General features: G+C 39.6%; 1 protein-coding gene across 1 annotated transcript; it reads right to left on the minus strand.

Annotated features, from left to right (window-relative positions):
• Positions 1-3752: 3752 nt before the first annotated feature.
• LOC110731264 (alkaline ceramidase-like) lies at positions 3753-15035 on the minus strand. The gene is made up of 3 exons (XM_021911108.1): positions 14896-15035; positions 11558-11896; positions 3753-4699 (listed from the first exon to the last, which is right to left on the minus strand). Exons 2-3 carry the CDS (start codon positions 11809-11811, stop codon positions 4186-4188), a joined length of 768 nt encoding a protein of 255 aa, XP_021766800.1. The 5' UTR covers positions 11812-11896; positions 14896-15035; the 3' UTR covers positions 3753-4185.
• Positions 15036-15854: the final 819 nt, after the last annotated feature.

Here is a 15854-nt window from a genome sequence, read left to right on the forward strand (position 1 = left end):
TTTTAGGGGATAAATCTCGGGGTCATATAATTCTTTTTGGAACCATATTTGATCATTATTTGTAGTCATAAATGTTCGTGGTAGGCTTGAATTAATAAAATCGGTGCAAGTTGTAAACCGATAAATTGACCCTTTAAAAGCAAATTGGATGGTTCCTCACACCCAATTGGACTCCCGGAGGGTATTAGGGACCATGGTAAACATTTCAGAAATTTTTATTTCCGGGCGAAAAAGAGTCAAAAAATTCCAAAATTAAAGGCTAATATCCACTCTTTTTGAGAAAATTTTGTAGGTTTCGGGGCCGGTGTCGAATATTCTTGAAATTTCTATGGGTGCATCTCGGGGTCATATAATGCCGTTTGGAACAATATTTGACCATTATTTATTGTCATAAATGTTCGTGGTAGGCTTAAATTAATGAAATCGGTGCAAGATGTAGGTCGTTTAAAGGCAAATTGGATGGTTTCACCCACCAAATTGGACTTCCAGAGGGTATTAGGGACCATGTTAAACATTTTGGCACTTTTTATTTTTGGGCAAAAAACGTAAAAGATTCAAAACTGAAGGCTAATATCCACGCTTTTTAAGAAATTTAGAAGGTTTCGGGGCTCGATGTAGGAAAATATTAATATTTTAGGGGATACATCTTGGATCATTTAATTCCGTTTGGAACCATACATGATCATTATATGTTGCCATAAATGTTCGTAGTAGGCTTGAGTTAATGAAACCAATGCAAGCTGTAAACCAATAATTAAATTGGCCGTTTAAAGGCCAAGTGGATGGTTCCACTAACCCAACTAGACTCCCGGAGGGTATTAGGGATCATGGTAAAAATTTCGGCAATTTTTATTTTAGGGTGAAAAAAAGTCAAAAAAATTCATAAATTAAAGACTTATCCACGCTTTTTGATAAATTTTGGAGGTTTCGGGGCCCGATGTCAAAAAGTCTTTAATATCTAGGGGATACATCTCGGGGTCATATAATTTTTATTGGAACCATATTTGATCATTATTTGTTGTCATAAATGTTCGTGGTAGGCTTAAGTTAATAAAATTGGCGGAAGTTGTAAACCGGTAAATTGACCGTTTAAAAGCAAATCGGATGGTTCCTCACACCCAATTGGACTCCCGAAGGGTATTAGGGACCATGGTAAACATTTCAGAAATTTTTATTTCAGGGCGAAAAAGAGTCAAAAAATTCCAAAATTGAAGGCTAATTATCCACTCTTTTTGAGAAAATTTTGTAGGTTTCGGGACCGGTGTCGAAAAGTTTTGAAATTCTATGGGATACATCTCGGGGTCATATACTGCCGTTTGGAACCATATATGATCATTATTTGTTGTCATAAATGTTTGTGGTAGGCTTGAATTAATGAAATCGGTGCAAGTTGTATACCGGTAAATTGGTCGTTTAAAGGCAAATTTGATGGTTCCACCCACCAAATTGGACTTCCGGAGGATATTAGGGACGATGGTAAACATTTTGACACTTTTTATTTTTGGGCAAGAAAACGTCAAAAAATTTCAAAACTGAAGGCTAATATCCACACTTTTTGAGAAATTTTGGAGGTTTCGGGGCCAGGTGTAGGAAAATATTAGTATTTTAGGGGATTCATCTCGGGATCATATAATTCCGTTTGGAACCATATATGATCATTATATGTTGTCAAAAATGTTTGTAGTAGGGTTGAGTTAATGAAATTCATGCAAGCTGTAAACCAGTAATTAAATTGGCCGTTTAAAGGCAGATTGGATGGTTCCACCAGCCCAACAAGACTCTCGGAGGGTATTAGGAACCAAGGTAAAAATTTCGGCACTTTTTAATTTTGGGTGAAAAAAAGTCAAAAAAATTCATAAATTAAAGACTATTATCCACGCTTTTTGAGTAATTTTGGAGGTTTTGGGGCCCGTTGTCGAAAAGTCTAGAAATTCTAGGGGATACATTTCGGGATCATATAATTCTTATTGGAACCATTTATGATCATTATTTGTTGTCATAAATGTTCGTGGTATGCTTAAATTAATAAAATCGGCGCAAGTTGTAAACCGGTAAATTGACCGTTTAAAAGCAAATCGGATGGTTCCTCACACCCAATTGGACTCCCAGAGGGTATAAGGGAGCATGGTAAACATTTCAGAAATTTTTATTTCCGGGCGAAAAAGAGTCAAAAAATTCCAAAATTGAAGGCTTAATATCCACTCTTTTTGAGAAAATTTTGTATGTTTCGGGGCCGGTGACGAGAAGTTTTGAAATTCTATAGGATACATCTCGGGGTCATATAATGCCGTATGGAACCATATATGATCATTATTTGTTGTCATAAATGTTTGTGGTAGGCTTGAATTAATGAAATCGGTGCAAGTTGTAAACCGGTAAATTGGTCGTTTAAAGGCAAATTTGATGGTTCCACCCACCAAATTGGACTTTCAGAGGATATTAGGGACCATGGTAAACATTTTGACACTTTTTATTTTTGGGCAAGAAAACGTCAAAAAAATTCAAAACTGAAGGCTAATATCCACGCTTTTTGAGAAATTTTGGAGGTTTCGGGGCTCGGTGTAGGAAAATATTAATATTTTAGGGGATACATCTCGGGATCATATAATGCCGTTTGGAACCATATATGATCATTATATGTTGTCAAAAATGTTTGTAGTAGGCTTGAGTTAATGAAATTCGTGCAAGCTGTAAACCAGTAATTAAATTGGTCGTTTAAAGGCAAATTGGATAGTTCCACCCACCTAATTGGACTCCCGGAGGGTATTTGGGACCATGGTAAATATTTCGTCAATTTTTATATCCGGGCGAAAAAAGTGAAAAAATTCAAAAATTGAAGGCTAATATCCACGCTTTTTGAGAAATTTCGAATGTTTCGAGGCACGTGTCGAAAACCATTGAGATTTTAGGGTATAAATCTAGGGGTCATATAATGCTATTTGGATCCATATATGATCATTATATGTTTTCATAAATGTTCGTGGTAAGCTTGAGTTAATGAAATCTGTGCAAATTGTAAACCGGTAAATTGGTCGTTTAAAGGCAAATTGGATTAGGGATCATGGTAAGCATTTCGGTAATTTTTATTTTCGGATGAAAAAAAAAAAAAATCAAAAAATTCCAAAATTGAAGGTTAATATCCACGCTTTATGAGAAATTTTGGAGTTTTCGGCCGTATAGGCCAGGTATTGAACTTTGCATAAGAACAAAATTAGTTAATTAGTGAGTAATTCAATGGGTCAAGCTATTATCATATTGCTAAAAGTATATGGGATGTTATCCCATAGAAATGGGATGTTATCCCATAGAATTTGCTATATACACCGGGGTACTGTACACCAAACTAATCCAAACCCCAAAGTTAGTTTTTGCTTTTTATTTGGTGATTAAATGAAAAATAATCATTGAAATGAGTATAAAATACTTATGGAGTTAGGGTGTAAGGTACACCCGGGTTTATATAACAAACTCTCGCTATCTCAAGTTTTGAGTTTATTTATGAAGATTTTAATTACAAAATGCATTTGGCATTCATAAAAGATGATATATAAGAGTTCCAACCAACAGTTCCAAAAATCATTATCATCCCTGCCAAATTCACATTAAGATCCAAGTCAGCCAACTGAGTTTCAGCATCACTTTACAGTATAAGCTCAACCAGGCAGGCAACTATCAGTAGAGTAGATCGACAAAACATTCGTCAAGACACGGAAACAAAGTAAAATATTAGAATCACAGCGCGTCTATATATGTAGATGAATAAATTAACATTTGTAATTATATAAATAATGAAAAGCTTGCATAAACAAGAAACTTCAGAATCTGGGTATCAGTAAGCTGACAAGAGAATCAAGAATTTAACACTTTCCATCGAATGAAGACAACATAAACTTAGTAAACTATAGAACCTATACTTGAGTTCTAACAAAAAAACTGCCCATAGCTTTGACTAATCTAGATCCTAATATAAAAACAAAAAAATGCTGAATATTTGCTTTGACAGAATTGCCTGTGACCATCTACTATTTAAGTATGGTTATAGTTTGCAAGCTACACTTCAGAACAGCCTACGTAAACAGTCCCTTCTGAGTAGGTTTCTATCAGACAGAGATGCCTCTTAACTGCAGAATACATAAGGGACCAGGAAATAAGAGGTTCCACCGGCTTTGTGTAATTGTGTCTAGCTCATTGAGATTTTGGTTTCTCAATCTTCACATAGGGAACAAGACCCAAGAAATGAACAATCTTTGGACCCCAACCTCGCTGCTGAGCACGGCAAAACATCAGAAATGCATTTGCAAAGTAGGAATTAAAGCCCATGAAGATGTGCCATAAAGCATGTCCTTGTGGATTGATAGGCCAAGCAGATATATGCTCACAGAAAACACGGTCACAAACCCAACACAGGCTTGCAAGGAATAAAGTGATGACATATAGCTTTGCTAGACGCTTGGCTGCAGGATCCTCTGTGTGGATGTAGTATTTGTACATCCGAGGGATGCAAAGGAGGCAGAGCACAGCGTAATGAACTTTAAAACTAATTTTGAAATGAAATACTGAATGAACAACGGCAAAAATAACACCGTAGAGGAAGAGGAATGTGGGCATTGTGCTTCGATAATGCCAATCAGGTGAATACAGAATGTAGATATAAAGGAGCATTTCCCAAACCATTGGAGTTTCATCACTTTGCTGTTGCCTGTAAAACAAACAGCAGACATGTATCATGCACGGATAATCAAGTTTTTTTCCGAACAATCCAGAAGCTACAATCCTGTTTAGTGGGGAAGGGGAGGGAGTGGGAGGTACAAAATAGCTTTTTTTGGCACTGATGGCATCACATACTCAGGGGCTCATAGCTCCTCACTTGAGCTTAATCTTTACAAAAGAGCTGTAGCCAACTTCACCCAATAGAACTTACCAATGGCTTTGAGTTTAGCTACGAGCAAAAGACCGCATGGTCCAAATCTAACTTGCTAGTGTGGTATTAACAGCATTTTTATTTTCCTATTACTTTGGAGAGTGAATACTACCATAAAGATTTTACAAGCAGTCAGAAGGACTGCTTTTAGTCATAATTAACAAGTGAATAATGTAATAAAAGAAAAACACACCCATCCACAAACAAACAAAAGTTGAAGCAAAAAGGAAATTAAGCAACACCAAAGGTGTAGATATGTGAAAACCCAAAGGCCGTTTCTACCACAAACAAACTTTCCAAAAGGACTTTGTCCATTCAAGTGTCAACACACTGTTGACCGATGCTACTAATGACAGATATCTCAAATAGAATCCAAAAAGGGTATTATAAATGAAGCAATGTGCACAATATAGCAGAAATGAGCAAGATTATCAAAATGAGCCAAAAATTGAGATAGGAGAAGATGCATAAGAAGAAAGAAACAAAAAAGTAAAGCAAAAATATTATCACATTGATCTAATTGCCTGACAAGTCAAACAACTCAATATTCGTGAACCAAAAACTTGAAGGTGTGTAGCGACTGCCTCGAGAAGCAAGCACAAGGGTTGGATCACCTACGAGCGTAGAAGGAAGAAAGGACAGCAACAAAGCACAGCAGAGACGGAGCCACCAAATTAGTGAGCAGCTAATGATTATTGGCAGCATCCTCTGTGGGTGTGACAGCTGCAATATTACAATTTTGTCTCTTTTGTTTTTGGCTTGATGTGTACATATAAGAAAGGGGGAGAGGGAGTGTGTTGGGTAGCTAGCCATTTTGTAATCCCTAGAGTGTGGAGAGTTGTACCCTCAAGGTACTCAGTAGAGAGTAGTGGCCTCAAGCCACCCTGTTTTCCAAGATTTCATCTTTGAATCAATTAATCAACAGCTTTCTTCCCTAAAAATTGCATCTTTATTGCTTTCTTGTCTTAGTTTTACATTAACAGTAGAGTAAAGTGTTACAAGTGGTATCAGAGCGGTGGTCCTGCGACTGCCGATGCCGGAAACCACCACCTCCACACTCTGTTTATTCTTATTAGAAAAATGGTTATTTCAGCAACCCACAGATGCGACACGTTGGAAGAGCAGATGGCCGGAGTCCAAACTCAGATGGAGACCTTAGAGGCAACGATGAGAACTCAGGAGGAGTCCCTTAAGAAGACGGTGGAGGGTGCCATTCAGCGGCTTGACGGCCAATTTGAGTTGTTCCGGCAAAAACAAGATGCTTAGATGACGGTGAACACCACCACCCAAGCTTAGTTCTTTGAGGAGCTACGAAATCTAGTGAACCAGAGGAACGCTCAACCCTTCAACCATGGGGGGCGCAACTGGCAAGAAGGAGGAGAGCAACGTTGGAAGCCGAGGAAGCTAGATATGCCGGTCTTCGAAGGGTCGGACCCAGATGGATGGATACTAAAAGGAGAGAAGTATTTCCATCATTATCAGCTCACGGAGAAGCAAAGGTTGCAGGCCACCGTTTCCGCCTTGGAAGGCGATGCCTTAAGGTGGTTTTAGTGGGAAAACCGAAGGAGACCCATGCCAAACTGGGAGAGCCTAAAGAGCAGAGTCTTGCACCAATTTCGGTCGACTCACGCCGGTAGCCTCCACGAACAGTGGTTGGCGGCGAGTCAGGAGACCACCGTCATGGAATATCGAAAGAAATTCATCGAATTGCCAGCTCCTTTGGAAGAAATACCCGAGACAATAATGATGGGTCATTTCATTAATGGGTCAAAAGAGGACATTAAAGCTGATGTGAGATTAATGAACCCTTTTAATCTGGAGCAAGCTATGGAAATAGCGGGTCGGGTTGAAGAGAGGAATCGGGTAAGCGGACTCAAAAGGGATACGGTTATTTTGGGTCGGGTAGACTCGTGGCTAGCAGTAGTGGGTCGAAGGCCTTAACTGCCAGGCCTCATAAACACCGTTGGGACTCCAAAGCATCGACCTTCAAGGGCTAGCCTAAGGCTCCATCAAAATCGCAAGCTTCAGTGAACTTTCCAAGAACGACCTTCTGCTAAATCTGGTAAACCACACCAAAGCTGAGCACCAAGAGCAGAAGGCGAAGAGCCTTTGCTTCCGTTGTGATGAACGCTGGAGCGTCGGCCATCGGTGTAAAAATCGTAAGATGAGTGTCCTGCTTCTTGGCGGGGCGGAGGACAACGAGGCGGACCTTCAAAACCAACCGACGGTGACACCAGCGACGAGGAGTTCACGCCAGGTGTATCTTTGTGCTCGGTGGTAGGTATTTCTAACCCTAGAATGTTGAAACTCGAAAGGAAGGTGGGACCAAAGTCGGTGGTGATCCTCGTAAATCCGGGAGCCACCCATAACTTTATATCCGACGGCTTGGTGGCGGAGGTGGGGATACCGGTGGCGGGTACGAAAATGGTGACATTATTTGGGGTAAGGGAAGATGCAAAGGAGTAAGGGTCGTGATTAATGGCGGATTTGTGGTGGTGGAAAATTTTACCACTACAATTGGGTAATGCTGACTTGATTTTGGGAATTGAATGGTTGGAAAAGCTGGGGCCGGTCATCCATAATTGGAAGACCCACCTCATGAGCTTCATGGTGGGAGGTGAGAAAGTGACTTTGGAGGGGAACCCAGCTTTGACTTGAACCCGAGTCACACTCAAGGCTATGCTCAAAACCTTGCGCCATGAACGGGGAGGCTTATGGGTGGAGGTTAACCGTGTAGAGGTGCGAAGCAGGAGGCTGAACAGAGGGAGCAGAGGTGCCGGGGTGGTTGGCAGAAACTTTGGAACAATTTCAAGGGGTTTTCGCATCTCCCAAACGGCTGCCACCTAAACGAGGGCATGAGCACGCTATAGTGTTGAAAGAGGGCAGCAATCCGATAAGCGCAAGGCCATACCGGTACCTACAATTTCAGAAAGATGAAATCGAGCGATTAATAGAGGAGATACTAGAGGCGGGAATAATTAAACAGTCGGTCAACGCATTTTCAAGCATGGTTTTGTTGGTTAAAAAGAAGTATGGTTCGTGGCAATTCTGTGTGGATTACCGTGCCTTGAAGCGGGAAACAATCCCCGACAAATAACCCATTCCTATCATAAATGAACTACTTGATGAACTCCATGGGGCTCCTGTGTTTTCGAAACTTAACCTTAAATCGGGTTATCACCAAATCTTGGTGCGGGAAGAAGATACGCACAAGACGGCCTTTTGGACCCACGAAGGCCATTACGAATTCTTAGTAATGCCTTTCGGGCTAACAAATGCGCCGGCCACCTTACAAGCACTCATGAATGAGGTGTTTAGGCCATACTTGAGGAAATTTGTGCTCGTGTTTTTTGATGATATCCTAATCTATAGCCCGGATAAGGAGAGTCACTTGGAGCATATGAAGGTGGTGTTGTCCAAATTAGAGGAGCATAGCTTGGTAGCCAACTTCAAGAAGTCTGAGTTCAGTCAAGCTAAGGTCGCCTATCTAGGACATGTAGTGTCCAAGAACGGAGTGGTTGTCGACTTGGAGAAGGTAAGAGCTATGGTGGAGTGGCCGATTCCACAAAATTTGAAGGAGTTGCGCGAGTTCCTAGGATAAACTGGTTATTACCAGAAATTTATAGGAGGATATGCACGGATTGCTAGGCCCTTAACAAAGCAGTTGCGAAGGGATAATTTTGGGTGGTCGATCTGAGGCCACGACAGCCTTTGAGCGGCTGAAATCAGTCATGATTTCGGCCCCTGTCCTTATTATGCCAGCTTCAGCAAGCGCTTCGTAATTGAAGCTGACGCTTCAGGCTTTGGGCTAGGAGCTGTCCTAATGTTAAAGGCTCGGCCCGTGGTCTTCTACAGCAAATTGTTAGGCCCTAGGTCACAAGCTAAGGCCATTTATGAGAAGGAACTAATGGCGATTTGCTTGGCCGTGGTAATGTGGCGGCATTACTTGCTTGGGCGCCACTTCGTTGTGAGAACCGATCAACAAAGCTTGAAGTACATCATGGAGCAAAGATAAGTGAGTGGAGAGTATCAAATGTGGGTTCGAAATCTATTTGGGTTCGATTTTGAGATCCAATTTAAACCCGGGGTGAGCAACCGAGTGGCGGATGCCTTGTCTAGGAGAGGAGAGGCACTTGGGATAGCAGTCTTGGTATCAATATCCGGAATTAATTGGGATGAGTTAGGAAAGGAAGTGAAGGCTGACAAGGACCTTAGTCGAGTAGCAGCAGACATAGCAGCGAATCCAGGGGCTCATGTGGGCTTCACACTTGAAGTGGTGAGGTTATTATTCAAAGGGAGAGTGGTAGTCCCTAAGGGTCACCCCTAATTTCCAAACTCTTGACAAAGTATCACGAGTCACGACAGCCCGGTAGGAGGACATCAAGGTGAAATCAAAACCTACCTAAGGATTGTCGCGGAGTGATATTGGTTGGGAATGCGAAAGGAAATAGGGGCATATGTGAAGCAATGCGCTATTTTCCAGCAAGCTAAACATTCACAATTGCAGCCAGTCGGATTGCTACAACCCTTGCCATTCCCAAGGCTATTTGGGAAGACATATCGATGGATTTTGTAGAAGGACTTCCGCTCTCAAAAGGGGTAGACTCGGTGTTGGTGGTAGTGGACAGGCTATCTAAGTATGCGCATTTTATTGGGTTGAAGCATCCATATAGTGATTTGATAGTGGCGGAGGTGTTCACTAAGGAAGTTGTGAAGCTTCATGGGATGCCTACTTTAATTGTGTCGGATAGAGACCGTATCTTCATGAGTGTATTTTGGAAGGAATTGTTTAGACTACAAGGGACAGATCTCAAGAGAAGTACCTCATATCACCACCAAACCGACGGCCAAACCAAGGTTGTCAACAAAACCTTGGAGACGTACTTGCGTTGCTTTGTTAATGGTTAGCCCAAATCATGGGGAAAGTGGTTGCATTGGGCGGAGTATGTATATAACACTTCCTATCATGCTTCTACTGGGTTCACACCCTTTCGGGTTGTGTATGGGAGGGAACCCCCAAAACTGATTAAGGTGGGCAGTGGGCAAACCCCGGTTGAATGGCTTCAAGAAAGAGATTGGGTGCTAGATGACTTGCACATGAATTTGATTCGGACTCAACAAAGGATGAAATTTAATGCGGATAGGCGAAGGAGGGAAGAGGAATTTCAGGTTGGAGACTTAGTCTATTTGAAGTTGCAACCATATCGGCAAAAATCCCTTGCAAAAAGACCGAATAAGAGGCTAGCACCTTGCTTCTATGGATCATTCAAGGTAGTCCAACGCATTGGTAAAGTGGCATACAAGCTGGAGCTGCCAGAAACTTGTAGAGTCCACCCTGTGTTCCATGTCTCACAACTCAAACGCGCATTAGGAGATCACTTGGCAAGCCCTACTATACCGACTCAACTGACTGAAGAGTTGGAACTTAAGGCTAAGACAGAGAGCGTGCTGGACATCAGGTCTGCCAAGAGTAACCCTGAGATTCTGGAAGTGTTAATTAAGTGGCAAGGGCTGCCCTTAATTGAAGCAACTTGGGAGGAAGCAACAACAATTCAAGAGAGGTTTTCATCATTTCACCTTGAGGACAAGGTGACTCTTGAGAGGGGGGGGGGAGATGTAACGACTGCCTCGAGGAGCAAGCACAAGGGTTGGATCACCTACGAGCGTAGAATGAAGAAAGGACAGCAACAAAGCACAGCAGAGACGGAGCCACCAAATCAATGAGCAGCTAATGATTATTGGCAGCATCCTCTATGGGTGTGACAGCTGCAATATTGCAATTTTGTCTCTTTTGTTTTTGGCTTGATGTGTACATATAAGAAAGGGGGAGAGGGAGTGTGTTGGGTAGCTAGTCATTTTGTAATCCCTAGAGTGTGGAGAGTTGTACCCTCAGGGGGTGTTTGGCAAGTGGGAATTGAGGGTGGGATTGGGAATTTTAATCCCAATTTAAAAAATAAGCCTTGTTTGTTTGGTGGGAATGGGAATAAAAAAGGGTTTGGGAATGGGATTATTTAGGGGTGGATTCCCACCATTTTATTACCTAGGGAGGGTATGTAATAAATGGATGGGAATGAGAATAGGGGGAAAATGACATTTTTGCCATTAATGAAAAGAATGAAATAATAATCTTAGTAAGGGTATTTTGGTAAAATTGTTATTTATTCCCTATATATTCCCACCCACCATCCAAACAAGGTATTGACATATTTTCATGTATTCCCATCAATTAATTCCCAATTTCATTCCCACCTTTTAATCCCCAAACTCCCATTCCCAGAATCCAAACGCCCCCCCCCCCCCCCCGTCAAGGTACTTAGTAGAGAGTAGTGGCCTTAAGCCACCCTGTTTTCCCAAGATTTCATCTTTGAATCAATTAATCAACAGCCTTCTTCCCTGAAAATTGCATCTTTATTGCTTTCTTGTCTTAGTTTTATATTAACAGTAGACTAAAGTGTTACAAGGTGCACTAGATAGCATCAAGCTGTCAACTAGTCAAACCAAAGAAGTAATGAACTATTAAAGCCCAAAATTATACCATTAAATGCAATGTTGTAGAATCATGACCCAAAAGCTAGCAGGGTAAAAAACGAAAAAACATGAAAATTGCAGGAGGAAAAAAAAACCTTATTTACTTACACACGTTGCAGAGTTCCATGGAACAATATGCTCCCCATTGCAAGTATCATATTTGAAAGGTGAAGAACAGTAAATCTCTTCTCAAAACCCTGACTCAAGGCAATAACGAGGCCAATGACAGCCAAAATGATGGCTGGTATATTTGAAATTGTGTTGTAAAACTCTGCAATATAAGATGAACAAACATAATTTTTTTCACACCAGTCAATAGAGGATGTGACGGGGCCCCAAAAGTTTAACAGTTCAGCATCCATTGATCGAAAGTGTGAACCACAACGTTGGTCTTTATAAATGTCTTATTTGAAAACTTGCAGAGCTTTTATGATCTCCAACCAATTCCTGCAAATATAGGCCTGATATTTAGAATAGAAAAACACATATTCCCTCCGTTTAACAAATATGATCTTCAAAAGTCGATAACATGAGAAATGATTACTTGATGATAAAAATTCTAAAGCAAGTTCACAACATGAGCAATGCAATCTGAAAGGTGCAAAAGCTTAAAACATCAGCAAACAGCAAACAATAAAAATAACTCCTCAAGAAAAGGTGGTCATATATCTCAATGCTTTAAGTCAATTGGAAAAAGTAAGCATTCAAAGCAAAAAGGAACCTAGAACTTTATGAAAGGTTGATGTCTTCCATATATTTGTCCAGGATTCAACACAAAATACTTGAGAAAATTGATCTTAAACTAAAGTTTCAGTTCTAAGGAGTCTGCTGTACATCAAATTATAATGAAACAAATCCATAGATATCGATAGATTCAAAAATAAATAAATCCTTGTATTAATTGGCATATGATACAACAGCACAGAAAAATGAATCCTCAATCATCAACAAATGCATACATAGTTAGATGAGAAAACAGCAAAGCAAACATATCCACTATAAGGAAAGAAAATCAACTAAAAAAATGACACCCCTGAATATTTTATGTTTTCCTCACCAGTATAGTAAACTTCATTAATTAAAAGCTCTTTAGTAGTCTCAAGTCATTCTCAAGTTCTCGATTGATTAGGGGTATGCCTGTTACTTTGCCTCCCAAAACTCTCCGTCTCTGCCAATGCTTCCATAGTCCATACTTCTTTTTTATAAAGATTTTTGGGTATGACAGAGGTTGTCATAATTATTCTAATCAATCAACAAGAACACCCTTCCTATGTTCTTTTTGGGTTGACACGTTTTGATTTTTGACACTGTTTACAAACTTTACTTTGAGTCTTTGACTAGCTTTTGTGATTTATAAATATGATTTTTAAAAAAAAAAAAAGTAGCCAGTTAATCATGTGGGAACTTGTTTAAATCATCTTTATCAACTTTTTATAATTTTTACATGTTGCTAATAAGAGTTATAAACCATTAAAACCATGTGTTGGCAAACGTGATAAAAGAGACATGTCAACTAAAATACAACGGAGGAAGTATTAGTTAAGTCACCAGTGTACAAAACACTGAAGTTGAAGAATCTACTGCCAATCAAAATACTCTAAAAAGTGAAGAAATCTACCTAACACGTACTCCTTAGTACGCTTGGTATGAAGAAACAAGTACAAGATCGCAACATGCCAACATGCTACCTAATAATATTGAAATCTAGCCCAAAAGTGTTCCAGACTTTCAGCAAACCAATATTCGTGTTCCAATATGTGCGTTGGAAATAAGCAATACGCAAGGGGAATAGAGTATTACGAAACACTGATGGAAAGAATAGATAGTTGGAAGGACATGATCTTTCATGGTATAAACGGAGAACAAACATTAAAGGCGAAGATGAGAAATCATGGTGACTCCTATTCCTCCTCTAACTCTGAAGAGCTCCCTGGCCAAATGGCCACCACTGGCTACTTAATCAGTTAGATTTCTCATCAACACTTGATATAATTAAATGACTTACATTTTGTGACACCAAACTGAGTAAAACCTCTGAAAAAAAAAAACAGTAGATTCCAGCGGAAAACACAAGCAACCTCGTATCAGTTTCATGACACAAAAGATGTTATTACGTACTTCAACCCAAAAGTATTTTGACTAAGACAACTGTAGAAAGAATGAAATCACATTCAACTAATTCATACCAATTTGCACACAATGATATGAATGCAAAACTCTTGTATGGCAACCCCAACCCCTCACCCACTTTGTTTTGTTTTAACATTATTCAACAATCACAGGGTCCACAGCTTCTTTGCTAATCTGAATTGATAAGAAAATACCCTAGCATACACCTTGAAATCTTTAATCTACAAGGGATTTGACAAATTTAGGTGGTGCCATGGTGGTGGTGGTGGTTATTGTTGATTTCTTGCTAATTGGAACACATCATTTAAGGTCAACAATGTACATAACATCGAAAAGGAAGAATCTACTGCTCATATAATCCTCAATGATTCCATCAAACAAAAAGTGGGAAGGCTTTTCCTCATTCTGATTGGAAAAAAAAAAAAAAAAGGCATAGTGGCTCTCGTAATCTCGTTGTTACTCCCAAGCCAAGAACAAGTAAAAATGCTAGCAAAGAAACTACAAAATATGTGTAAATGATAAAGGGGCACATAATGGTAGTATGTCTCCTACATAGAGTCTGTTCACTCATATCTCCTACAGCTGCAAGACCTGAAGCACATTCTACCTAAAAGATTCACCACAAATATTTGCATTTCATATCCACCAAATTCCCACCCGGCAAAAAATCAAATGAACAAACCAAATGTACAATCTTACTCCAAGCAAACCCAAATGATCCAAACATATGATCTTCAACAGTTCAACATCGCAACCGCCAATCGGGCAGGTGACAGCTAGTGTAACATACTAACATACAATGTCAATGTTTGATCCATCAATAGGAAAAAAAAAAAAAAAAAAAAAAAAAAAACAACAACATCCAAGCACATACCCACCAAACCAAAAAATGAAAAAAAAAATCTTAAATAAGTCAAAATCCAAAATTCCTCCTCCTACGCTTCCTACGATTAATCAATCATCAATACCCAAAAATTCTTAGATTGTGAAAATCAGGGATCATACTCAAAATGCAATCTTTTAAGGATACATCTAAAACACAAATCAACCCCAATAATTGCAACCCCACAAAATTTAAGAACTAAAAGATTACAAGTCTTTCTCATATAAACTTATTGTAAATAACTATTCAAACAAAAAAAAAAAATTCAAGCTAACAATTATATTCAATTCATACCAAATTTACCAAAAAAAAAAAAAAAAAAAAAAAAAAAAAAAAAAAAAGCAATATTCTAATTATACACACATCAATTCTACAATCGATAAAAAGGGAAAGTATTTGATTACTTACATAAAAAGAAAATTCGGATACTTACCTTTCTAAGAAGAGATGAGATCACTCAATTTTTACTTTGAATTGCATCAATTATTCAGGGGAAGAGAGAGAAAGAGATCGACTTTGGACATCGGTTTTTTTCTCCTTCCATTTTTGGCTGTAATTTGGGAATTCTAAGAAAAATTCCTTATTTGTTGTTTTTGTTTTTGTAACATGCAGATGCAATTCGGGTTTGGGCCAATAGTTAGGACTGAAATTGGCAGCCGGGTTCTAACATGTGGGCCGACATGGGTTAGCGTAGCCCCATGTATAGAGATTTTGAAATTTAACACGACATGACACGATTAATTGAGGACACTATGATAATTAGAGCTGTCAATTCGGATAACGGGTCGTGTTTGGGTCGGATAAGAGTGGGTCAGGTCAACTCGGGTCGGGTTAATTCGGATTAATCCCATAACCTATGCGGGTCGGGTTTGGGATGGGTCATGCTTGAGTCGAGTCACGTCGGGTCATACTTCTTATCGGGTTTGGGTCGGGTTACATTCGGGTCGGGTGAACAATAGGTTGGGTTAGATTCGGGTTTTCATGGGTTAATACGGGTCAGGGTAATTCTCGGGTTCGATTCAAATCAATAATTTGCGAGTTAGAATCAGATCAGGTCATTCTCGGGTTTGAGTCGGGTTCGGTTCAAGTCAATAATTTGCGGATTATAATTGGGTCGGGTCATTTTCAAGTCGGGTCATTTTTCGGTTCAGTTCAAGTCAATAATTTGCGGGTTATAATCAGGTTGGGTCATTTCCAAGTCGGGACATTCTCGGATTCAAGTCGGGTTATGTTCAAGTCAATAATTTGCAGGTTACAATTAGGTCGGGTCATTTCCAAGTCAGCTCATATTTGGGTTCAACAAACTAAATAGATAATTATCATTTTTATCAAGCTAATTATTTCCTTTGTCTATTATATACTTCCTTCGTTTCTTTTTAGTTGACACGTTTC

The sequence above is a fragment of the Chenopodium quinoa genome, unplaced genomic scaffold (assembly GCF_001683475.1).
Source record: "Chenopodium quinoa cultivar QQ74 unplaced genomic scaffold, ASM168347v1, whole genome shotgun sequence".
Classification (NCBI taxonomy): domain Eukaryota; kingdom Viridiplantae; phylum Streptophyta; class Magnoliopsida; order Caryophyllales; family Amaranthaceae; genus Chenopodium; species Chenopodium quinoa.

Coding starts and splice junctions, on each gene's coding strand:
- LOC110731264 (XM_021911108.1), bottom strand. CDS start 11,811: ATGGATGCTGAACTGTTAAACTTTTGGGGCCCCGTCACATCCTCTATT. Junction 4,700..11,557: donor CATGGAACTCTGCAACGTGT/GTAAGTAAATAA, acceptor TTTGTTTTACAG/GCAACAGCAAAGTGATGAAA.